Source organism: Corythoichthys intestinalis, chromosome 5 (genome assembly GCF_030265065.1).
Source record: "Corythoichthys intestinalis isolate RoL2023-P3 chromosome 5, ASM3026506v1, whole genome shotgun sequence".
NCBI lineage: Eukaryota > Metazoa > Chordata > Actinopteri > Syngnathiformes > Syngnathidae > Corythoichthys > Corythoichthys intestinalis.
Genome location: NC_080399.1, coordinates 11,616,588 through 11,641,892, shown reverse-complemented (window position 1 = coordinate 11,641,892; position 25,305 = coordinate 11,616,588). Strand labels below are relative to the sequence as shown.

The 25,305-nt window shown below is 38.6% G+C and overlaps 1 protein-coding gene across 9 annotated transcripts in view; it reads right to left on the bottom strand.

The window, feature by feature from the left end:
* LOC130916723 (membrane-associated guanylate kinase, WW and PDZ domain-containing protein 2-like) overlaps positions 1–25,305 on the bottom strand; it is a 368,356-nt gene that overhangs the window by 180,414 nt on the left and 162,637 nt on the right. For all 9 annotated transcript variants that reach the window (XM_057837639.1, XM_057837641.1, XM_057837640.1 and 6 more), the window contains exon 3: positions 9,712–9,831. In XM_057837639.1, coding sequence (XP_057693622.1) covers positions 9,712–9,831 — 120 coding nt within the window. The remainder of the gene's footprint in view (positions 1–9,711; positions 9,832–25,305) is intronic.

Below are 25,305 nucleotides of genomic sequence, written 5' to 3'. Positions count from 1 at the left end.
CTAATGCTAATGTAGAGCTCCATCACCACCGTAGCAGCCTGTCTCGCTCTTTGCTGACATGATTGCTACATGAATTCCGTTTTGGGGGACTTGACAGTTCAGACCGCAACCCTATTCCGCAGAATGTGGCCCAGATCGGATTTTAACCACATACGAAAGTGACCTAGATCGGATTTGAAATGGTCCACTTCTATGCGACTTTTCCCATTCAGACCGTAAAGTTAATGCCTCACTCGAGTCGGAAAAACACGAAAAAATCGTATTCGATTATTAAGACCTGTTGTCTGAACCTAGCATTCTTGTGTTATCAAGTCATTTTCTGTTGATTTCACTCACCTTTGATATTGGGTCACTATCTGTTGAATTGTGCTTTTCAGGTTACTTCCTGTCGATACAGTCACTTCCTGTTGATTTTGGGGCATTTCTCTGTCATTTCCATATGATTTTGAACAATTTTGGGTCAATTCCTTTTGATATCAGGTCACTTCCTGTTGATTTTGGGGCATTTCGAGGACAAAATACAGTTTGCTTGGAAATGTTGGGGTCAAATTAAGTTCCTGTTTATTTGTTTAGGTGAAGCTAAAGGTGCAACGAATAACTTACTATACTATACTACCACTGATAGATAATCAAAGTGCGTCGACTACTACAGAATTTTGATCACATATTAATTGTAAAAAGACATTGTTTAGCTTACATTTGTCAAATGCCTGTGAATTTTAGCTTGTCAAACTATAGATGGTTTCCTAATTTGTGGCTGACTGATTATCTTTGAGTGTCAAAATGGTACATTTTCCACTTACAAGCTCACTTTTAATGTTTTCAGGAAAATAAACCAATATTCTTTTTCAATAACATGAATTCATTTTGGATCAATAAGTAAATGATCAAATCACCAAAATTCTGTATGATCTCACAAAAGGTCTACGACAAGCTGATGGTGTCATGATACATCGATCTGGATTGATTAAGCGACGATCTAATCAAATCGATCAAAACGCAAAACATTGATCAACATTGTCATCTTTTACAAATGCTTTGTTCAAAAGAAAGCTTTTCTTTCAAATGTCTGAACAAAAATAAAACTGTCAAAAACAGTGAAATTGCTTTGTATCTTTAAATTGACCCAAAATTATGTTCTTTCGCTAGTTTAATAATTAGCCATCACATTGCATCATCTGACTTTAAAAAGTTTGGTGGCCATTTTAGTGTTTTCATTAATAATTGAACATATATCTTCTCGTAATCTTGGTTGCACTGGGATCTTTTATTCAGCAACCTTGACGTTCTTTGACCAGAGTTTGTTTTATGTGTCAGTTTTACAGCAAACTCTAAATGGAAGTGATAAATAAAAAGCTTGAGGCAAAAAACACTGCAAGCGAGAGACTGAGAGCATACGCTCAGAGTATTTGAAAAAAGTGGATTCTGATTTGTTTCAATGTCTTTCACTCAGTCTTTGACGGCGAATGATTGCTGCCAGCCCTCTCAGTCAAAATGGATTGGACGTCTATAGCCTCAATGGCAGCCGATGAGTTAAAATGAGTAGGATTGCGTTCACCGTATTTAGTTTGATCCTTTCACCAATTTCTGTAGGCTCGAATATATTCCTACGATAAACAGAGCTCAATGTACGTCTTTGTAGATCAGAATAATTGTTGAATTCCTCCCCTTCCTTTGGATTTTTTTTTTCATCCATTCACAGTGAAAACACTCTAAGCCTTTCTTTGGAGAGTGCTCCCATTGTGTTTCACTCACAGCCAAATTGGATTTTCAGCATGTTTATCAGATTTTGTGGGTGGAAAGGCCACGTAAGATAGTGTACTGTATGCTATCATTCAATTCTTCATGGAACTTTCTTCACTCAAATGGATTTTTTTTATTCCATTGCCTAGTCTCGCTTCACACAAAACAAAAGTAAATGAATGGTTCTTGAACTGTGTCAATCAATACGGGTCATTACTATGAATGAAAGCAGTTTTTTTTGGTTTATTTTTACTGTTATATTGGTTATTGTTATGTTTGTGTTGCAAAAGGTGACAAAAAAGGGAATTCTTTTTGACTTTTGAATGGCATGCTAACAATTTCACCTTGACTCATGAGAAAAAAAGCTATTACACTCTTTACATCATATAAAATGAATAGAAAATGGCATTAATACTTTAAAAAAAATTTTTTTGAACCCTTACAGGGCACCAGTGGCATATGCTGGTCTTTCAGTGAGTGGAAGCTCAAAGTCTGTCCACCTGTGAGTACTTTGTGACAGTGGAGGGGCTCAGTGGCCAACGCTGCTCGGTCAGGAAAGAAACTGGAGTGCCAGAAGTCAAGTCTCCAAACACAAGCAGCTAAAAACAAAAACCAAAAAAACAAACGAGAAATAGAAACTCCTTTTTTGCTAGTCGCTGTTAACAAAGCAGTGTTGTTTTCGTCAATGATGACGAAAATATTTCGCAACAAACAATTTTTCATGACGATGATGTCACGATGAAGCGCTGAAAACGCGTCTTGGGAGACTAAAACGTGCCCTCGCAGTTTGGCGCAACTCGGACCTCACGCAAACTCCGATGGCACGCAGGTCAGGGTGGTGACTAGGCCTGAACGATATTGGAAAAAACTATTGTTGCGATTTTTTGGGGGTTTGCGATATATTACGATATTATATTGCGATATTAAATTTTTCTTATATTTTTTAAAAGAAATTTTCACTTGATGACTTGAATAGCTGTTTGGAAAGACTTTGGATGACTCACCATTACCACAGTGTACAGTGATCCCTCATTTTTCGCGGTTAACGCGGACCAGAACCCACCGCGATAGGTGAAAAACCGCACCCCCCCCTCCAAATTTTTAGAATTTATTTTTGTGTGTGTTTTTTGTGCTTTATGAATTATTTCAGATTTAGCACTGGAAAGAGATACATATAAGACAAGTTTTTTCTCACTTTTTCCTCCAAAGTGATTTAAAAAAAAATGTATATAAAATGGTTTTTAAGTACTTCATATGTCAAAATTATGATCAGTTTTAAACTGTCCAATCAAATCATTTTTGAACAAGAATAAAGTACTGCAGTAGATAAATGCTTGGCTTTATTAAATGTTTCTGTTTATCTACCTTAGCTGTGAGAGTTGGAGTGACATGTAGAAATTTCAAACTCCTCATGATCACTTCTGGCATTTATATGTCTCCAACGTCTCCACACACACACACATTCATTCCAGCGCGGCTTCCTTGCAGAAACTGTTTAACAAGTTAAACGATGATTGACAGATGCCTGTGTGAAGTCTGCTTCTTTGGCCGGATCAAAGCCATCGTTAACTTTAATAAGCAAGTGCCTCAGTGACTGAGAGGAACAAAGGGCTGGGAGAGGGAGGGTGCGAGGCTGTGCCCAGAGTAGAAAGCAAGGCGTATATGGATAAAAAAAAATAAATAAAAAAAAAATAAAAAAAACTATCACACGTGCTTGCGATGGGACTATCGCGCTCGCGCACATCGCGATGGCGATGTTTAAACAATATATCGTTCAGGCTTAGTGGTGACAGATTGTCCCCATCTATTCATCTCATGAGAACCTAACATGCACGAAACTCGCCTCTTTTTTGAGGATTAGAAATACATTTACACACCTAGGAGAAAAAAAAACCTATTGGAGAGAGTATTACAAAAAAGGAGGCGCGACTGAGCTGTGCAGCCACGCCTTTATTAAAAACCAAGATTAATCTTCCAATTGGGCCAATTTGACCAAGTGTGCCAAATTCTGTGGCAATATAAGCTGCCTAAGTCACAGGGTCGTCACGCCAACAGACAGAGACATTAGGACATAGGCCTTAAAATGTAGCATTACAAAAGGTCTTGAAACTACAACGACCAACCTGAAAAGAACTGGACATGTATAAGTAAAATGAGTGACTTTCTGTTGCCACTAGTTGGCGCTTTAGGGTTGATGCAAATGACCATTACAGGACCCTTCAGGGTACGACTCTCACCATGCACGGGAAGTTTGGCGCAGATATGTTGTATATCTGCCAATTTATTAATGTTCAAAGTTTGTGGCGAGACAAAATGGCGACTGTCATTTTCACTTTCCTGTTTCCTGTCCTTAGCTTCAACAAAACCTTCATATTTTTCATCAGGCACTTGAACAAATGCCTTAAGGCTCCTCTGATGCAGACTTTAGGTCGATTGATTTCTTTCCCTTGGAGGATGAGCCTGTATCGTAAAAAAAAAAAGGCTGTTTCCTGTTCCCACTAGGGGGTGCCTAATGGATAAATATTCCAATGCAGTCATGTTCAGGCTGGGATACCTTTCATACATGGGAGCTATGAAAAAGACTGCAGCTTGTATCAGGGAGTTATTAGTCATTTACCTTATCTGGCGTGTTGCCATAAAAATGGCCGACTTTGGTACCCCGCCCAAGTCAGGCCCGTGAAAGAAAACTCACCATTTTGATAACTTAAGATCTCGTATATCTCATGAAGAGTCTCACCAATTTTGAGGAGGATCAAACTAACTCCCTAGGCGCCAAGGTCTCAAATGTGCGCCCTGTAAATCGATAAAATTTTACATTCAATTCAAAACACCTGATTTCCTGTTGGGTTTGGAACATTGGTGCAAGAGACTTTTTGGAGCAGTTTTGTACAAGGTATCGACTCCCCAAATTTCATCGCGCAACGTTAAAAAAAAAACCTAAGAGGAGAGCCCTTTGTGAAAAATTCAAGCGAGCGCCACTGAGCCATTTTGTTACATATATATATATATATATATTATTCTTTGCAACGTTGCAAAATTATCAATATTCATGCAAAATTTACGAAAATTTACGTTTTCGAGCATGTTCAGGCTGCCAAATTTGCCATTTTCATTTGTCCTGAAAAAAGAATTATAATAATCTTTTGCATTACAGGCGCTCGTAGCAGAACGAAGTTCAAGACACGTCTGCCGCCGGGCACCGTTTAACAGGCGCGCGCACGTTGTGATGGATGCTGCTGGTTACTGAGAGAAAGAGTAACCAGCAGTAACCAGAGTAACCAGTCCTTTTTAAAAGGCTGGTATATACATTTCTGCATAACAGAGGCACGAACAGAAGCGCAACCCGGTGGTAGAGCTTTTGTGCGCAAGTTATTTTTTTAGAGCAGGAGGGGAAGAGAGATAGTTCGTTGCTCCTTGTCATTTAGATGTCCAGCAGTAGTTTTAAGGCATTTCAATTGAAAAATGTCCTGAGTGTGTTGCTAAGACCCGTGTGCATCTAAAAGAGGTGAGTACACGAACCCTCTTGTACTGTTTAGCCTTTATTAGTGTTCTTTTTGAGATGTTAATAGCGCTGAGCGCTAAGCTAATTATCTAATTCGTTAACATGTATTTCATATGCAGAACGTGTAAAACCACGATTAAGTACAGAGGTAACACTACAAACATGCGAAATAGTATGGAAATCTGTGAAAACAAAGTATATTGATTAAAAGAAGTCTTATTTCTAAAGACACTTTGTTTCCAGAAAATGTGGAATTCATTCCACCTGTGTAAATTTTATTGTATTGTTGAGAGAAATAAGTACTCCCTTTAAAATGGTTAATGTTTTTGCAATTTCTTGTAAAAAATAAATAAAAAAGCAGCTTAAGGGCAGCTTTTTGTTGTTATGGGCATGTCGCCATCGTTCCTGTTGAATCACTAGGATATTTGAAATTAATAATGGACATAAATTTGTTTGGCTAATGTATTAAGTAGTAATGTACGATGCATAGATAATCGTGATAATCGCGATAACTGCGATCATCGTCAATACCGCGATCATTGTTTAATATTCGGATCGTAGCACCCTGAATCGTAATCGAATCGAATCGTGGGATGCCTAAGATGGCACACTCCTAATGTTAATAGGACAAGATCACTGATTCGCTCATTTCGCTGTCATTCAAAAAGGGATTCAGCCTCAGACAGATCATCCAATCATCATGCAGAGATGCATATTTATATCATTGCAAAGTTAAAACTATATCTAAAACTATACAAAACTATATCATCCTTTCACACAGCGATCATTTGCAATCAGCCTCCCTGTCAATAGCAGCAGGTGAATTTATTTGTTCCATTACTATGCTTGCAAACGAATGACATCAATTTTAAAAATCAATTTGCGAAACAAAGTCAACTGTGTCCAAAATTGTGAATTAAAATGTAAATCACCTTTACAGTCGAACTGCGTGGCCTTGAGGTTTTTCTCGACTGCTTTCTTTTCAATTAACATAACATAAGTGGAAAAACATTGTTGAATGTTTCGCTTCAGGGCCTCTTGGAGGTCTTTTAGCATTTTTTTTTCCTTTGATGAGTCTTTCAATATCAAATTTGACTCTTCTTACCTTGAAAATGACACGCAACGGTGCATAAACAGACAACTTTCTGAAGAGAGCATATGACCCCGAAAAGAACGCCTGTTTTAAGGTTGGATTAAATCACACATGCCCACAAAGCTATTGGCAAATGAACCAGCAAGCTCTCTCCATCTGTACACGTATCCTTGCAGCATAACACAACAAAGGACATAGACACACACGCAATACTTCTGCATGTCCATCACCACTTACTGTACACAGGTATTTAATTAAATCTTTTAGTTATATTAAGATAAGCTCGGTTCACAAATTTTATTTTGATTCATACCATTATACAGTGATCCCTCGCTACTTCGCACTTCAAACTTTGTGCCCTCAGTCCATCGAGGATTTTTTTTCCAATTAAAAAAATTAATGAATAAATACAGATGAGCTGTCCCGATACAATCACTTAAGCTAGGTTCATACTACAGGTCTTAATGCACAAATCCGATATTTTGTCACATCGTTTTTTTTGGCGTGCCCGTTCAGACTGCCTATGTCCATTGAGACCATTCAAGTATTACACATGCGCACTAATCCGCAGTCCGACACGCGCTGAGCAAGAGGACCCGCATGTGCAGAAGCATCAACACAAATGACCACACATGCTGGCTGTCATCCTTCATCCCATGGATATCATATATTTGCTTTTCAAAAAGAGGACACAAATAACAGACATATATAATCCCCGTTTAGGCTTTTACTCAAAGTTTATATGGATCGATAGCATGCACGCACTGTCCGTGCATGTCATGCACACATACGGGCAGTTTGCCCCGACTCTCGGCCGTGTAAGCAATGTTGAAATATTGCTCATATAGAGCAGAGAGAGAACCGATCATTCTCAGGCTTATCCTCAACTCATTTTCATTTTTTTTATGACTGTTGTCAAGCCCGGCCCTTCCCCAAAAGCCGTGTTCAATGCAAGCTAGGCGCTAATAACGCACAGCTGCACCGCTACCGTAGTGTCTCTCTCGCGATTTGATGACGTAATTGCTGCATGAATTCCGATTTGGGAGACTGGACAGTACAGACTGCCGCAACAGTCTGGAAAAATGTGGTCCAGATCGGATTTGAACCACATACGAATGTGACCCAGATCGGATTTGAAATGGTCCACTTCTATGCGACTTGTCACGTTCAGACCGTCAAGTTAATGCCACACTCGAGTCGGAAAAACCCGAAAAAATTCGGATTCGTACATCAAGACCTGCAGTAGGAACGTAGCTTTAGTCTCACTCTCCCTCCTTCTCCTTTTCTTGGTCAGGCAGTGCACTGGAGTTGCTTATAAAGTTAACGATGATTGACAGACGTCAAGGTTTGATCTTGCCAGAGATGCCTGGAAGCCGAAACTTCAAAGCGCCGCATGTGTCAATCATCGTTTAACTTGTTAAACAGTTATTGTGGCAAGTCATTGTGTGTAAGTGAGCAGCTTAAGCTGATTTGAGTGGACTCACTCAATGAAGCATTTGATAAAGACAAGCATTTTTCTAATTTGTTCTTGTTTAAAAATAATTCGGTAGGACAGGAACATGTTTAAAAGTTATTATAATTATTTCATTTGAAGTGTTTAAAAAACATTTACTAAATTATTACTTTGAATTAAAAATGTCTTATATGTATCTCTTTCCAATGCTAAATCTGAATAAATATATTGAACACACAAAAAAAAACTGAGGGGGGTTTGGGGGTCACTACTTCGTGGTTTTTCACTTATCACGGCGAGTTCTGGTCCCATTAACCGAGAAAAATGAGGGATCATTGTACTGTATTTGTTTTAATTGGATACTGTCACGTGTCTGTTTCACGAATTCTATGGAATTTCAAATTTAAAAAAATAATTTGCCCTACATGCGCAAATTATTTTTATTTATTAATAAATTATTTTTTTTCTGAAATGTTTTCATTATATTCATATAGGACAGGGGTCATGAACCTGATGCCTAGGGGCCAATTGTGGTCTCAGTACAGGTAGTCCCTGGGTTCTGAAGTACCTGATTTCCGTGATTTCCACTTTACGACACGACACCCGAGTCTCCAGTCATTTTATACATTTATTTATTTAAATTCTTTTATTTCTGTTTTCCGAAATTTCCAGGTTCGCGGTGAGTCAGCAACCAGCGCACTTTTGCTCAATAGACGATGTTTATTGATTAGAAAATGCAGAATAAATGAGATTTATTGATTATAATCCCACAAGAGCTTTTGGTTCAGCCCCTCGAAAAAGGGGCTTTTCTTTGCGTGGTTCCCAGGTTGTGCTGTCTGGTAGCAAATGTTATGTTGCCACGGTAAATATTATGAGTGCAAAACAAGTTAACTCGTGAGATTCCCTCCTAACTATGGGACCCCGGCACGTAAGAAACAATGCTATGGTGCAAAACAAGTTATCTCGTGAGATTCCCTCCTAACTATGGGACTCAAGCGCGTACTATGGTGCAAAACAAGTTATCTCGTGAGAAGGTAAAAAACAATAGAAGTTGTTACAATCTATGTCATAGAAGCAATCATTCATCACAAAGGCATAATGTGCTAATGTTAAGGCATCACAAAATATTTTCCCCTATCAATTTCTTTTTATAATGTTGACTTCTGAGTGTGAGGCATGCTTTTATTTTGGCGCAGGAAGGGTAGAGCAGGTGGTACTTCCGCACATGAGTAAAGGCTGATTTATGCATCTGCATTTGGGTGACGCCGGAGCAACGGCGTAGACCCTATGCTGTCATTGAGCATTCAAGGTTCTGCGTCAATGGAACGCGTTGCGCTGTAATTCACCGCCTTGGCACTAGAGGGGTGAGGCTTTGTGGGAAAGTGAAATGACGTATAATACATGTTTTTGGACAGTTATTTGGAGATTTAAGTTTTTTTTACATGGAAATTCGTGTTATGTCGCCAGCGTAGGAACGGAACTCGTTCGAAACCCGGGGACTACCTCTATTTGTGTTGCAACGGGCAAAAAATATAGAGAAATAATTATAAAATGAATAAATTGAAAGATTTATTTGGGGGGGGGGGAATAATTATTTAAATAGTAATATATTAAAAAAAAATAAAATAAAATAAAAAATGCGAATACAATGCAGTGACTAATAATTTTTTTTTTTTTTTTTTTTTGCTCTGGGAATTTATTGACCCCCTCCCCCCCGTTAAAACTGCACTGCAATGACCACTGTCCTTGAAAAGATGAAGTTAATTGAAGACAACTTGTTTGCTCTTAGTTCAAATGAACTGGACGTCTTTCAGTGGCAGCCAATGAGTTAAAAAGTCAGCTCAACACACTAAATGTGTTGAGCTGACATTCACGCTAATGAAATCATCACCGCAAGCTGAGCTTAAAAAAATAACTCACCTTCATAGGTTCCGCTCTCTAGCAAGGCTCCACTTTGCTCCAATTCCATAAAACGTTCCACAGTCACAAAGTTGTAGTCCACCCCTGGCACCTCCCCCTCTTTGGGCTGCCTGGTCGTACCTGAGGAGAGAGATGGAGTGGTCAGAAAAACACTTGAGGAGAAAAGGAAAGGCAGGAAGGCCTGCGGAAACGCTCGTGGCAACACAACAGACTGAGTCAGGATTTTCACTGCCAAATCCATTGACAAAGAGCGGTAAGCCATCTTTAACTTCCCACTTAATTTGACCGTTTCAGATGCTCTGAACTTAAAATGCCTGTGACACGAAAAAGCATGTTTATTTCATAATACACACGCTATTTTATGCTCCTGAATGAAATGGACCGCTTGGATGTGTGTGGAAGTGATCGCTATTAGAGATGTCCCGATCGATCGGGATGTCCGATCACGCCATTTTCAAAGTATCGGAATCGGCAAAAAAATATCGGACATGCCTTTTTTTAATATACTGTATATATATTTTTTAATTAAATCAATTTCTAATTGTATTTAATGTTACAGACATAACATGTTACACTCATCCACAGTCTTTAGTTTAGGCTTGAAGTAGGGTAATCAAATTTATCCCGATAACGGCGGTAATTAAATTTTTAAAAAATGTATCACGTTAAAGTATTTAACGCAATTAATGCATGCGCTGCACCACCCACTCACGCATTGTCGCGCTCAATCTGTAATGGCGCCGTTTTACCTATATAGAGAGCTAAAAGGGAGCGTAAAATGAGTAGAGTGAATTTTGGCAGCCTTTGGAGCCTTTTTACAATTGGCTAAAACCTTGCAATCCCTCTCCCTATGATTAGTAATGTCATGGGAAGCAATGTGGAGAAGCAAGGTGGCAATAGATCTTTGTCTTAACACCTTAAGTTATTTCCCAATGCAGAGAAGATATATACATTGGTAGTACGACGCACAGTCATGGTTTTACTTCCCATCATGCATTGGGCATGGCTGCAGTATCATTTACTGAAAGCTCAACAAATACACTAAATGGCAATATTTAGTCACAATACACAAAGTCACAAGTCTTTCTATCCGTGGATCCCTCTCAAAGAAAGACTGATAATAATGTAAATGCCATCTTGAGGATTTATTGTCACAATAAACAAATACAGTACTTATGTACTGTATGTTGAATCTATATATTCGTCTGAGTTTTATTCATTTTTTTCTTAATGCATTGCCAAAATGAATATGATCGGGAAAAATTATCGGGAATGATTGGATTTGAATCGGGAGCAAAAAAAAAAAAAGCAATCGGATCGGGAAATATCGGAATCGGCAGATACTCAAACTAAAACGATCGGGATCGGATCGGGAGCAAAAAAACATGATCGGAACAACCCTAAACCAAACCATATACAGTGATAAAAAGTCTGTTAGCTAAAATTAGCATTAATCCAGCCATCCTTATTTCTTTTATAGTCATTGGTAAACTGAACCCTATCCTAGCAGACATTGACGTTCTGATAAAAGCGCAAGGGAACACGGTAATGACTGAATTTTGTATTTCTGTTTTGTTTTGATTTTGTTTTCTAATCAAAGCTCCTGACACAGCACATATTGTGCACACAACAGTAGTGTGGAGGCATTCCGGCTTAGAGCAATTAGAGGCTGCCAACGCTCCGGAGAGCTCCATCAGCGGGGCTCTGTGATGGGCCTTAATGGCAGCTTTGGGCTTAATGAGGTGCTTGTGTTTGCGCTTCAGCCAAGTCCACTTTGAGCCCAGTGAAGTCCGCATGAAAGCACGGAAGGTCCGCTGGGCCGGGCTGTGCGTGCACGGTCAGGAGCGAAGCGCTTGCAGCTTAAGCCAAGCGATTCGGATGGCAGAAGGTCTGCAACGTGTGCCATCGTTTGTGTGCAGGTGTCAATGGAGCATACGTGATGTACTGTTTATGCAAGTGTGTGTGCTAGTCATGGAAAGTAACAAATACTGGAGTAAAATAATATAAAATATAAGACTGGAGAATTTTGGGGGGGAAATTATTGACATCATGTCCTCTCCCATGTTAAAAAAAACAATGGTGTGGGGCTGTGATAGACGTCCAATCAGTTTAGACTGGGCTGTAAGGCTGCAAAAACTAATCCATTAATAAATTAGTTGCTAACTATTTTGATAATCGATTTTTGCAGGCAGCTATGAGCAGTCCCGTTTGGGTCCTTGATTGTTTGTGATGTGAGATGCATGCATAGGCGGAGTTTGACTTTTGGGGCAGGGGGGGCACAACATGTTGATGACCCCGAAACGCAGTGTCAGCAATAAAATTAACTTACAAGAATATTTATAATAATAAGTTGACAATGAGCATTTTTTGTTTACGATCATTCTTGAGGGGAATTCTAAATCAGGCTGCTTAGGCAATACTTTTAGCCAAGATCGTCATCCATTGAATATGGTACCCCCGCCAGTGTCGTGCCAATGTAGTTACCCCAGTCAAAAATTGTATCCGCTGGGCGGAGCCATATGGAGGGAGATTTGTGTCCTTATTATTCAATCCCCCCCAAAAAAATTGTTGCAATAAATTGATAAAAAAATAAATTTGAAACTCAAAATAATGCATGAGAAAGTTATTTTTCCTTGATTTTTTTTTTTGGATTGGAGTTGATTTTTTTTTTTTTTTTTTTTTGATTGAACCAATTTTTTTTTTATTGAAGTAATGTTAATTTGTGTTTGGGCCACATTTTGGCTAGGATGTTTTTGTCTTTATTATTCAATCAAAAAATACTTTGCTTCAATTAAAAAAAAAAGTTGCTGCAATCAAAAAAATGCAAAAATAAATTTGAAACAAAATAATGCATGTGAAAGCTATTTTTCCTTGATTTGTTTTTTTCTTTGATTGGAGTCGAGTTTTTTTTTTTTTTTTTTTTGATTGAACCATTTTTTTTGATTGAAGTAATGTTAATTTGTATTTGGGCCACATTTTGGTTAAGATGTTTTTGTCTTTATTATTCAATCAAAAAATAAGTTGCTTCAATTAAAGAAAAAAAAGTTGTTGCAATCAAAAAAATGCAAAAATAAATTTGAAACTCAAAATAATGCATGTGAAAGCTATTTTTCCTTGATTTTTTTTTCTTTGATTGGAGTCGATTTTTTTTTTTCTTTTCTTTTTTTTGATTGAACCAATGTTTTTTGATTGAAGTAATGTTAATTTGTGTTTGGGCCACATTTTGGCTAGGATGTTTTTGTTTTTATTATTTAATCAAAAAATAAGTTGCTTCAAAAAAATATTCAAAAAGAAAAATCACTTCAATCAAAAAAAAAAAAAGATTACAATCATAGAAAATATTTTTGAATGCGAAAAAATATTTGAGATTGAAAAGTTTGCATTTGAACACTTCAATTTTTCATTGAAAAAGTTTTCTTTGATTGAAGCAATCCTTTTTGTGTTCGGGCCATATTATGGGTAGGACATTTGTGTCTAAATCATTCAATCCCAAAAAAAGTTGCTTCAATCAAAAAAAAAATATTTTCAATCAAAGAAAAAAATTATTTGAAAAATAAAATTGCCCTGCTCGAATTTTTTTTTTTTTTTAATTATATGCAAAGCAAATGACCGTCTAGGGCAGGGGTGTCCAAACTTTTTGCAAAGGGGGCCAGATTTTGTGTGGAAAAATGTGGGGGGCCCACCTTGGCTGACATCCTTTACGTAGAACAATATATTCAAGCAAATTTTAGCAAGCCATTCTGTGTGTCACATTTGCTATATTATTTTTTTCAATTAACAATTTCAACAATCTTGCAACTAGCCTTTGTGGCATTCTTTTTCAACTCTCGAGCTCTGCGAAAAATTGCTGCTGTGAAATTAAACTAGCTTCAAGTTGCTTCAATTTCTCGCTACGTATCTTCCCTGTAATCTTTTCGTACATGTCAGCGTGTCGTTTGGTAATATCGCCTCACATTGAACTCTTTAAAAACAGCGACTGTCTCTTTGCAAATGACGCAGACACAGTTGTTGCATATTTTAGTGAAGAAATAGTCCAATTTCCACCTATCCTTGAAACGTCGGCTGTCGCAGTCAACTTTCTTTTTTTTGTTGATTTTCGCCATTTTGAAAAATTGGGAGTAAAAGGGTCATATGGGGTAATGTTGCTTAGAGTGCTGCTGCCTTTTAGTGGGTAAATGAGGAGCAGCATTTAGTGTGTAAGCTACTTCATATGCTGGTAGCAGTACTGTTGACCAATTTATTAAGTCTGTGTGCGGGCCAGACGTTATTGATTTTATGACAGAGGCTGGGGGCCGGATGAAATTTGACCACAGGCCGCATTTGGCCCCGGGGCCGGACTTTGGACATGTCTGGTCTAAGGTGCTAGTCACATGGTCTGCTCGAAAAATAATTTTGACCCATTATAAAAATGTATTATGTTGTTCATTTCATTCATTTTTGTTGCAGTTTTATTGCTTTACAACTTTTATATACATAAGAAAGCCATTTTCATGCAATGACACTTTTCGGCCACCGGGGGGGCGGTCCTCCTGGGCCCTCCTTAAAATCTGCTTATGGACGCACGTCAGTGATAACAGCAAGAGAGAGAGAGTTCACTGCTGCAGCTGTTAGGTTGTTGAATCAATAATATTACAAAGTGTCGAGAGTTAGATAGCCTTTTGTGTTGTTAGATCTAGTGTCCCTACATCAGAGGTGAGTAAATGAAGCCTTTTGTATTCTTTGTTGATGAGACGTTACTACTTAGCACGGAGCGCTAAGCTAATTAGCGATTGTGCTTATTAGGGTCTTAAGTGTCTGTATTGTGTTTTGGTGAGGCATAATAGCACTTGAGTTACTGTTAAATCGTAAAGTTGTCTCATTCCTTTTTATAAAGAAACCACACACATACTGTAAACCCATTCACATAACAGCTAAGTCTCCTTTCAACACAAACTCACTGCGTAAATTGCCATACAAGAGAGTGCTTTGAAATTGGATTTCGATTGTAAGTATGAACTGTTCAATATAGAAAACCGATTAACTACAAAAACTAACAGGTTTTATGTACTTAAAACAGTACAGTTGAGACTACAGTACAGTTAAGTCCAGAAGCTGTAATATTATTTTTGAAGGAAATAGTCATCCATTTTGTCTTCATTGTTACTTACAATATGCCTAAAAAAAACTTCAAGTTAAATTGTGAAGGTAATTGAAAACAGTGACTTTTATCCGTTTAATCGTTTAATTAACTCATTTGCTCCCAAAAACGTATAAATACGTTCTATTTTCAATTGTTTCAGTGTCCCAAAAACGTATTTATAGGTCTTTTACATTTTTTTTTTTTTTCACAAGAGACATCTCTAGGTTCTGAAGCAAATTCGTTCTAAAGGACAACGCTCAAAATCCATTTTAAAGCAATAAAGCTGGCCACTGGAGGGCAGTAGCGCATTTGGTAAGAACTCATATCGGACCATGAAAGGAAATGAATGATGAGAAATAGTCAGGAAATGGAAGTTGGAAGAAGTAAGAAGCGTGAGAAAAATGTGAAGAACGATGTAAAACACAAGGCACATGCCCCACACAAGTTCCCTAGGTAAATTCTGTTATGAGTTAGTGGTCACTACAAAAAAGAAAGATAAAAAAAAAAAAACTACCTTGATGAGACAGGCAATCATGAGGGAAAAATTTACCCCGTCTGCCGATAAAGCCGCAGCCACAACAGCGTCATCTCTCAGTTCAATAGTTTAGTTATGTGTAAATAAATTGTTACTTTGCAATCAAAAGCTCTACTTGTCTTGTTGTTTATGTTATTTTGTAGAAGGACAACATTATTCAGATGTTTGGGATGTCACAAAAGCCAAAAATAGCTGTGTTAAAATCAAAGTTATGTTTGAAATGTATGCTTTCACAAAAAGCTCAATTTCTCGTTTTTTTCATCAGAAATTGGAAAATTGCTCAAACTAAGCTATTTTCTAATGCTGATTTCTAAAGAATGGAAAAAGATATTAACTAACTTTTTTTTCCTGCTGAAAGAAGACAGTCTAATCTAGGGTTTTTCCGATCATGTTTTTTTGCTCCCGATCCGATCCCGATCGTTTTAGTTTGAGTATCTGCCGATCCCGATATTTCCCGATCCGATTGCTTTTTTTTTTGCTACCGATTCAATTCCAATCATTCCCGATAATTTTTCCCGATCGTATACATTTTGGCAATGCATTAAGAAAAAAATGAATAAAACTCGGACGAATATATACATTCAACATACAGTACATAAGTACTGTATTTGTTTATTATGACAATAAATCCTCAAGATGGCATTTACATTATTAACATTCTTTCCGTGAGAGGGATCCACGGATAGAAAGACTTGTGACTTTGTATATTGTGACTAAATATTGCCATCTAGTGTATTTGTTGAGCTTTCAGTAAATGATACTGGAGCCATGCCCAAATGCATGATGGGAAGTGGAACCATGACTGTGCGTAGTGCTACCAATTGATATATCTTCTCTGCGTTGGGAAATAACTTAAGGTGTTAAGAAAAAGATCAATTGCTACCTTACTTCCCCACATTGCTTCGCATGATATTTCTAATCATAGGGAGAGGGATTGTAAGGCTTTAGCTAATTAAAAAAGGCTCCAAAGGCTGCCAAACTTCACTCTAATCATTTTACGCTGCCTTTTATCTCTCTATAAAGGTAAAACGGCGCCATTACAGATTGAGCGCGACAATGCGTGAGTGGGTCGTGCAACGCATGCATTAATTGGTTAAATATTTTAACGTGATACATTTTTTAAAAAATTATTTACCGCCGTTATCGGGATAAATTTGATAACCCTACTTTAAGCCTAAACTAAAGAGAGTGTAACACATTATGTCTGTAACGTTAAATACAATTAGAAAATGATTTAATTAAAAAAAATATATATATATATTAAAAAAGGCATGGCCGATATTTTTTTGCCGATTCCGATACTTTGAAAATGACGTGATCTGACCCAGTCTAATCTTTCTTTTGGTGGGTTCGATGTAGGGCTGCAGCTATCAATTATTTTAGTAGTCAATCAATTGATGAACCATTGGTTCGAATAATCGAGTAATCGGATAAGGAACATGAAAAATTAAATTACCTGAGCTGAGTCTCAAATGGTATTAAAAAAATAAATAAAGGAGGATCTATGTACAACAAAAGAACAATTGGCTAACTTACATAGCAAAAGTCCTCTAGTTTAAATGCTATAAAATGCTCTTAACAAATGGTTCAGACACATATTCCCACAAAAATGGGCGAAAAATACCTTTAAACTAAATACTGAATGCATAAGAAAAAACACATACAAAAAAACATTACCTCAAACTCAATTGTAGCTTATGTTGGTCTTAGCAGGGAGCACCTGGATTCAGCCATGTGAAATGAGGCAGACTAGAAGGCAGAGTATCCACCCAAATCAATAAAACTAAATGCAAACACTTTCAAAATAAACCATTACATTGCCACTTAAATTAAACGAATACTCGAAGCAGCAAAATTTAATTTTGAATCTTTTTTTCCTAATCGAATACTCAAGTTAATCGATTATTCGTTGCAGCACTAGTTCCCTGTTTATATAGCAATAGAACAGAATTTTTTGTGGGCCTTGCAAAATCAGTCAAAATCCAGTAAAACGGCCGGGAGCGAAGGGGGTTGCTCCAGTGAAAATGGCTGGGAGTGAATTAGCTAATTGTCCAATTAATCGATTATTAAAAAAAATTATTTTTAGTTGCGGCCCTATTGGGCTGGAAGCTATGATCCACTGACAGCCCTCCCGGTCAAAGTGGATTGGACGTCTATCGGCATCAATGTCGTAAATGAGAAGTAAAGTAAAGTTCAGGGGTTAAGGCTGCACTTTCCACGTGTGTGTGTGTGTGTGTGCTTGTATATGAGATCAAACAGTGCATCTTACATTGCGATTCTTCCACCTACTGAGCATGCTTTAATCCACACATATAATATGATCAAAGCACAGCAGGGCAACACGCAATCATGCACACATTTTAGTTTCATGTGGAAAAAGTATAGGGACAGTATGTATACACTGGTAAAATGCAGTAGTTTTCAGATAATAACTAATCAAGACTAATAGACAATAAACTGGAATTTAACAAAAAAAAAAAAAAATGTAAAAGACTGATGAAAAAACTGTTCAGAAGTGGTTAAGAATTTAACAAAAACTGAACAGTAATGGCGTACCGCAAGCAACACGTCACTTCTACTCATTAATATTCATGACATTAGCTACTGTTGCTAAGTAGGGACAAACCACCGTTTGTCCCTAATAGGAAATGAATGGAAATCATGTACGAAGGAGATGTTTACAGAGCCAAACCTACCAATTCTCTCCGAAAATGATGTGCCTGGTGCCAAATTGACTGGCAAAGATGTGGAAGAACATAAAAATGTTCAGTTAAAGAGATGGCTTTAGTGTCGAAGGCTGAAAAAGACGAAAAAAACGAGCCGACCTAAGCATAGCTTTAGCTTTTTTATTGACGCGACTGACACTAGCCACGTTTACATGCTGACTTTTATTCATACCGATTCAAATCATTCCGAATGGAAATTTCACATCAGCTGTTTACATGTCACTTCATCTATTCCGATCCAGCGTTTACATGTGACTGCCTTTATTCCGAAAGGACGTTTGACAACTGCCCTCTGACATGCGCAGATTAATCAAAACAAAGCGTCACGTTGCAATATATGGAGATCGATCGTCAGATCAGCTGCTGTTTTAACTTTTCGAGTGGAAACAAAACTTCAGAATGATACCCCGTTCATTTAAAAAGTTGTGTGGGTGCGCTGTGCGTGTGCTTGGAAGCCATGTTGCAAGTGACGTTACTTACGTCACCGAGTGACGTCACCACGTCAGTACGGAGCATGCGCAGAAAGAACGCAACCAGACACCATTCCGCTTCCGTGTTTACATGATATAATTTTACTTCTAATCGGTTTGGGAAAAGGAATATTCCACCCCTGTGAATCGGAATGAAATTCCATTCGGTTTGGACCTGTTCATTCCGAATGAGGTGTTTATATGGAACACATTTATTCGGTTTGAACAAATATTCCGATTGTAATTGGAATATTTGGCTCCATGTAAACGTGGCAAATGACATTCTCCTGTTTCAACAAGCTATCCTTTACCATCAGCCCTGTCTTTCTTATATATCCTCCGGTTGTCTTGAGGGTAATTTAGTTAGCTTTGTGTAGCGATCGCAAATGCTACTCAGTGACAGCCAATGAACACTTTTAATTTTTTTCATGATAACACATCTTAATCCTATATTTACACTTCCCCCTTACTAATGTTGTTCATATATATATACAGTGGGGAAAACAAGTATTTGATACACTGCCGATTTTGCTGGTTTTCCCACTTACAAAGCATGTAGAGGTCTGTAATTTGTATTATAAGTTCTCTTCAACTGTGAGGGACAGAATCTAATACAAAAAAACAGAAAATCACGTTGTATGATTTTTAAATAATAAATTTGGATTTAATTGCATGAAATAAGTATTTGATACATCACAAAAATCGAACTTAATATTTGGTACAGAAACCTTTGTTTGCTATTACAGATACCAAACGTTTCCTGTAGTCCTTGACAAGGTTTGCACACACTGCAGCAGGGATCCTCCATGCAGATCTTCTCCAGAGCCTTCAGGTTTCGGGGCTGCTGCCGGGCAACACGGACTTTCAGCTCCCTCCATAGATTTTCTATCGGGTTCAGATCTGGTGATTGGCTAGGCCACTCCAGGACCTTAAGATGCTTCTTACGGAGCCACTCTTTAGTTGCCTTGGCTGTGTGCTTTGGGTCGTTGTCATGCTGGAAGACCCAGCCACGACCCATCTTCAGGGCTCTCACTGAAGGAAGGAGGTTTTCAGCCAAGATCTGGCGATACATAGCCCCATCCATTCTCTCCTCAATATGGTGCAGTCATCTTGTACCCTTGGCAGAGAAGCGGCCCCAAAAAATGATGTTTCCTCCTCCATGTTTCACGGTTGGGATGGTGTTCTTGGGGTTGTACTCATCCTTCTTTTTCCTCCAAACACAACGAGCCGCGTTTAGACCAAAAAGTTCAATTTTGGTCTCATCCGACCACATGACCTTCTCCCATTGCTCCTCTGGATCATCCAGATGGTCAGTGGCAAACTTCAGACATGTCTGGACATGCACTGGCTTCAGCAGCGGGACCTTGCGTGCGCTGTAGGATTTTAATCCATGACAGCGTAATGTGTTTCCGATGGTTTTCTTCGAGACTGGTTCCAGCTCTCTTAAGGTCATTGACCAGGTCTTGCCGTGTAGTTCTGGGCTGATCCCTCACCTTCCTCATGATCAGTGATGCCCCACGAGGTGAGATCTTGCATGGAGCCCCAGAACGAGGCAGGTTGACCGTCAACTTGAACTTCTTCCATTTTCTAATAATCGCTCCAACAGTTGTTACCTTCTCACCAAGCTGCTTGCTTATTTTCCTGTAGCCCATCCCAGCCTTGAGCAGGTCTATTATTTTATCTCTGATGTCCTTGAACAGCCCTTTGGTCTTGGCCATTGTGGAGAGGTTGGAGTTTGTTTGTTTGAGCATGTGAACAGGTGTCTTTTATACAGGTAACAAGTTCAAGCATGTGCAGTTACTTCCGGTATGAGTGGAGAACAGGAGGGGTTCTTAAAAAAGAACTAAGAGCCGAAATATTTACTAGTTGGTAATGTATCAAATACATATTTCATGCAGTTAAATACAAATGTATTATTTAAAAATTATACAATGTGATTTTCTGGATTTTTGTATTAGATTCCGTCCCTCACAGTTGAAGAGAACTTATGATACAAATTACATACCTCTACATGGCTTGCAAGTGGGAAAACCAGCAAAATCGGCAGTGTATCAAATACTTCTTCTCCCCACTGTATATATAACAGAAACAGTAACAGTGGCAGTCAGATACCATTGTAATTCTTTTCAGGTCATTCATTGTCAGACACAAGCAGTACGGCACAACGTTACACAAAAAAAAATAAGTTAAAAATATAAAAAAGGCTTACTTCTTTGTCCTCTGAAAGACCATGCCAACCCAACATAATGTTTACTGCATGTGAAATGTGAATGGATTCACTGAGCTGGTGTTTAAGTCCGCGCAAGTTGATTCGGTCTTCACATTTTTTCCTCCCGAGTTTTTGGTTTCCGGAAACGTATGAAGAAAACATCCTTCATGTGTCGTCATGTCTAGAGTCGTTCCAAAAAAGCAATGCGTGATCGGCATGTTCGTTTTGGAAAGATTGCCTGCGAAAAGTAGCACAAATTACGTTGTGTCTATGCGAGGGCGGGTCTATAATGTCCCACATCGGCTTTACTTCCGCTTTACGTTGCGACGTCACGGTCTAAAATAGCCTGCGTGCGGTACGCCATTGGATGAAATTTGTGCTTGTCACATTCATTTGAGCCAATCAGAACAAGTAAAAGTAAACCACCCATTTATCCATTTTTATTATTTTTTTAAAATACTTTATTCATCGAATAAGTCTAATCTAAATTTTCCTGAAGAGAGTTCGAAATGAGCTATAAAAAATTAGATTTTTTAAACACAAGTTTGGCAAACAGCTAAACCAACAGCAAGCATGCAGTTGACTAGCAGGAGAATGTAAATCAAATCTGTAGCTTTGTCTTTTTACATTTTAATAGTAACATTTTCATAACTAGAAAAAATAAAATAATAATAATATAATAAAAAAATAGTGAAGACCTACAAAAATGTTTTAAATTGAACCTGAAAAAAGTAATGGCCTCTCACCATTGTCACTCAAGGGCGTAGGTTTGCATAGGGACGGTAAAGACACAACACTACCAACTTTTCAGGATACTGAAATTGTCCCCACCGATTTTCAAACAACCTTATTTGCATTATACTGTATAATGAGTTCAGTTAAATAAGAAATTTAGATTGTCTTCAACTACTGTAAGTTGGAAGGATAGAATTGACCCTATCATTATTAAGTGAATTATTTTCCTTATGTTCAGACTTCCATGTCCTCCTTTTCACTTGCTGAATGTGCTGGTCCATTTTTCTTCCCTCAAACACACGTTTGATTGGCTGATGACTTGGACCCACCTCTACAACCCCTACACACAAGCACAGCCCGGACAGAATAATGTCATGCCGCCTCCACCGCACCCTTGGAAGAGGAGGGATGTTATAAGTTTTTTTTCAGCCAGCAGCAGCACCAGCTGCAGCAGCAGCCACTGTAAGTAATGTAAAAAGACGTCAATGTTGTGGAGGTAGGGAACACACCACTAATCTTGCTACTGAAAGCGTCAAAGTTAGCATAACTCGAGTAGGAAGCTGCTTAGAGAGAAGTGTCCTGCAGTATGTTTTCGACTTTCAACGTTAATTAAACTGTGACAAAACTCTGCTGGAAACTATAAAACCATTAAAATGTTAGCAAGAAGCTGCTTAGAGAGAGAGGTCCCAAGTCTGTGTGTGTCAGTCAATTTTCAATTGCATTTTATTTATGTGGTCTGAAAGCAACCCAAAGGAGCCTTCATTTTTTTTTGTTGAGTTTGGCTGTGCTTGTGGACAAAAGCAGTAGTGTTTTACCTGAATGAAGGCTCCATTTGTATTTATTTTTGTTATTCCACGACGAAGAATTTTTTTCAGTTATATTTAATTTATTTATTCAGACAGACAATGTTGAGTATTCCTAATGAGAAAAAAAAATGCATGCCCGGATAGTTATGAGATTATTTACAAGTTTGTATTTACTGTGTATGTTAATATATTTGAAGTTATGTTGAAATATTGCAGTTTGAATTTGCTACTAAAATCCAGACATTTATTGTGTAAGTTTTCAAAATATTTCTCTAGCAGTTTTTGAAACAAAGGTTTCAATCGAACGGAATATCACCTGAGCAGATACACATGAAAGTTAGCATATGTCAATATAGATTTATTTTCCATTGATCATTCAACCTATCAATTAATTAGGCTCATATTCTTGAGAAATGGAGCCATGACCCCTGTTTACCCAATCTGTTTGGTCTTATTAATGTACCGTCAGGTTATGCTGTTACAGTGGGGGCAAATAAGTATTTAGTCAACCACTAATTGTGCAAGTTCTCCCACTTGAAAATATTAGAGAGGCCTGTAATTGTCAACATGGGTAAAGCTCAGCCATGAGAGACAGAATGTGGGAAAAACAAACAGAAAATCACATTGTTTGATTTTTAAAGAATTCATTTGCAAATCATGGTGGAAAAAATGTATTTGGTCTATACCAAAAGTTCATCTCAATACTTTGTTATGTACCCTTTGTTGGCAATAACGGAGGCCAAACATTTTCTGTAACTCTTCACAAGCTTTTCACACACTGTTGCTGGTATTTTGGCCCATTCCTCCTCTAGAGCAGTGATGTTTTGGGGCTGTCGTTGGGCAACACGGACTTTCAACTCACTCCTCACCCCGTGGCGTCAAAATGATAACAAGAACGGGGAGCAAAAACCCCAGAACCACACGGGGGGACCTAGTGAATGAACTACAGCGAGCTGGCACCACAGTAACAAAGGCTACTGTCAGTAACACAATGCGCCGCCAGGGACTCAAATCCTGCACTGCCAGACGTGTCTCCCTGCTGAAGAAAGTACACGTCCAGGCCCGTCTGCGGTTCGCTAGAGAGCATTTGGATGATCCAGAAGAGGACTGGGAGAATGTGTTATGGTCAGATGAAACCAAAATAGAACTTTTTGGTAGAAATACAGGTTCTCTTGTTTGGAGGAAAAAGAATACTGAATTGCACCATATCCACTGTGAAGCATGGGGGTGGAAACATCATGCTTTGGGGCTGTTTTTCTGCAAAGGGACCCAGACGACTATCTGTGTAAAGGAAAGAATGAATGGGGCCATGTATCGAGAGATTTTGAGTGAAAATCTCCTTCCATCAGCAAGAGCATTGAAGATGAGACGTGGCTGGGTCTTCCAGCATGACAATGATCCCAAACACACAGCCAGGGCAACAAAGGAGTGGCTTCGTAAGAAGCATTTCAAGGTCCTGGAGTGGCCTAGCCAGTCTGCAGGTCTCAACCCCATAGAAAATCTGCGGAGGGAGTTGAAAGTCCGTGTTGCCCAATGACAGCCCCAAAACATCACTGCTCTAGAGCAGGGGTCCCCAACCTTTTTTGCACCACGGACCGGTGTTATTTGGGTCTTTTTTTTCACGGACCGGTGTTCTGACAAATTTTGCAACCCATCAAATATTGCAACGATGCGGTTCTGCGCATGTGTGTAATGTTAAACATAGCCGCAAAATGCGCAAATGCAGCGATTCCAAAGTAAACACCACAAACTTTCTTGAAAGAAAGGAATATTAACTTACGTTTGATCATGGAAGGACTTGTAGAAAAGTTCTCCTCAGATTCATCCTGCCATGTAAGCTTCACACAACAGCTGCACACCGCGCTCACCATTAACGACTTCGCCTTGTCGTTAAATATTAATTAAGAAGCCCGCTTCACAAAGATACTATGTTGGAAATTGTAGCAAGGTTTTCAACGCTCTTGTCGCGATGTCAGGATATTTCCGAATGACTTTAATCCAGAACCTCAGTAGAGTTGTTGTCTCAAATGTACGTTTAATAAGGTCGCCGTCATTTGCGATCTCTCTGTTTATTCACAAACGGGTCACGAATCCACTCCTTCGCAGTTCGTGGGTCTTCGAGGTTGTAGGCTCGTCAGGTGCCCTTTTCGCCGTAAAAATATTTCCAAAGACGTCTGTTTTCCTGTTATCTTCGCTCGTGTTATGGCTAATTATTTCCGGGAACAAATGTGCTGCGCCGCGGCCTAGTAATACGCTACTATCGAGGACAAGCGCACATAGATATATTATATACACAAACAAGATGTACTGCTAGCAGTCCAATCAATGGACTTCTATGACAACATTGTAATCTATCCCGTAGTATTATATCTAGAGTAGACAGAGATATTGGTGTGTTACGCAGGGGCACAGGGTTAATTTGGCCAGAATGCGGTCGTTATTAAATTATTTTTTTCTTTGCGGCCCGGTCGCAAATGCGCCACGGACCGGTACTGGTCCGCGGCCCGGCAGATGGGGACCCCTGCTCTAGAGGAGATCTGCATGGAGGAATGGGCCAAAATACCAGCAACAGTGTGTGAAAAGCTTGTGAAGAGTTGCAGATAACGTTTGGCCTCAATTATTGCCAACAAAGGGTACATAAAGTATTGAGATGAACTTTTGGTATTGGCCAAAAACTTATTTTCCATCATGATTTGCAAATAAATTCTTTAAAAATCAAACAATGTGATTTTCTGTTTTTTTTTCCCACATTCTGTCTCCCATGGTTGAGGTTTAACCATGTTGACAATTACAGGCCTCCCTAATATTTTCAAGTGGGAGAACTTGCACAATTAGTGGTTGACTAAATACTTATTTGCCCCACTGTTTATCATCCCAACCAATGTTGAGACCAAACCTACGCCCTTGGTGTCACTTTTAAGTAAAAACAAGTTTTTTTCTGGGTACAAATGATAGCTTCAATAACTATTATGCATAATACCGCCCTCTGGCGGT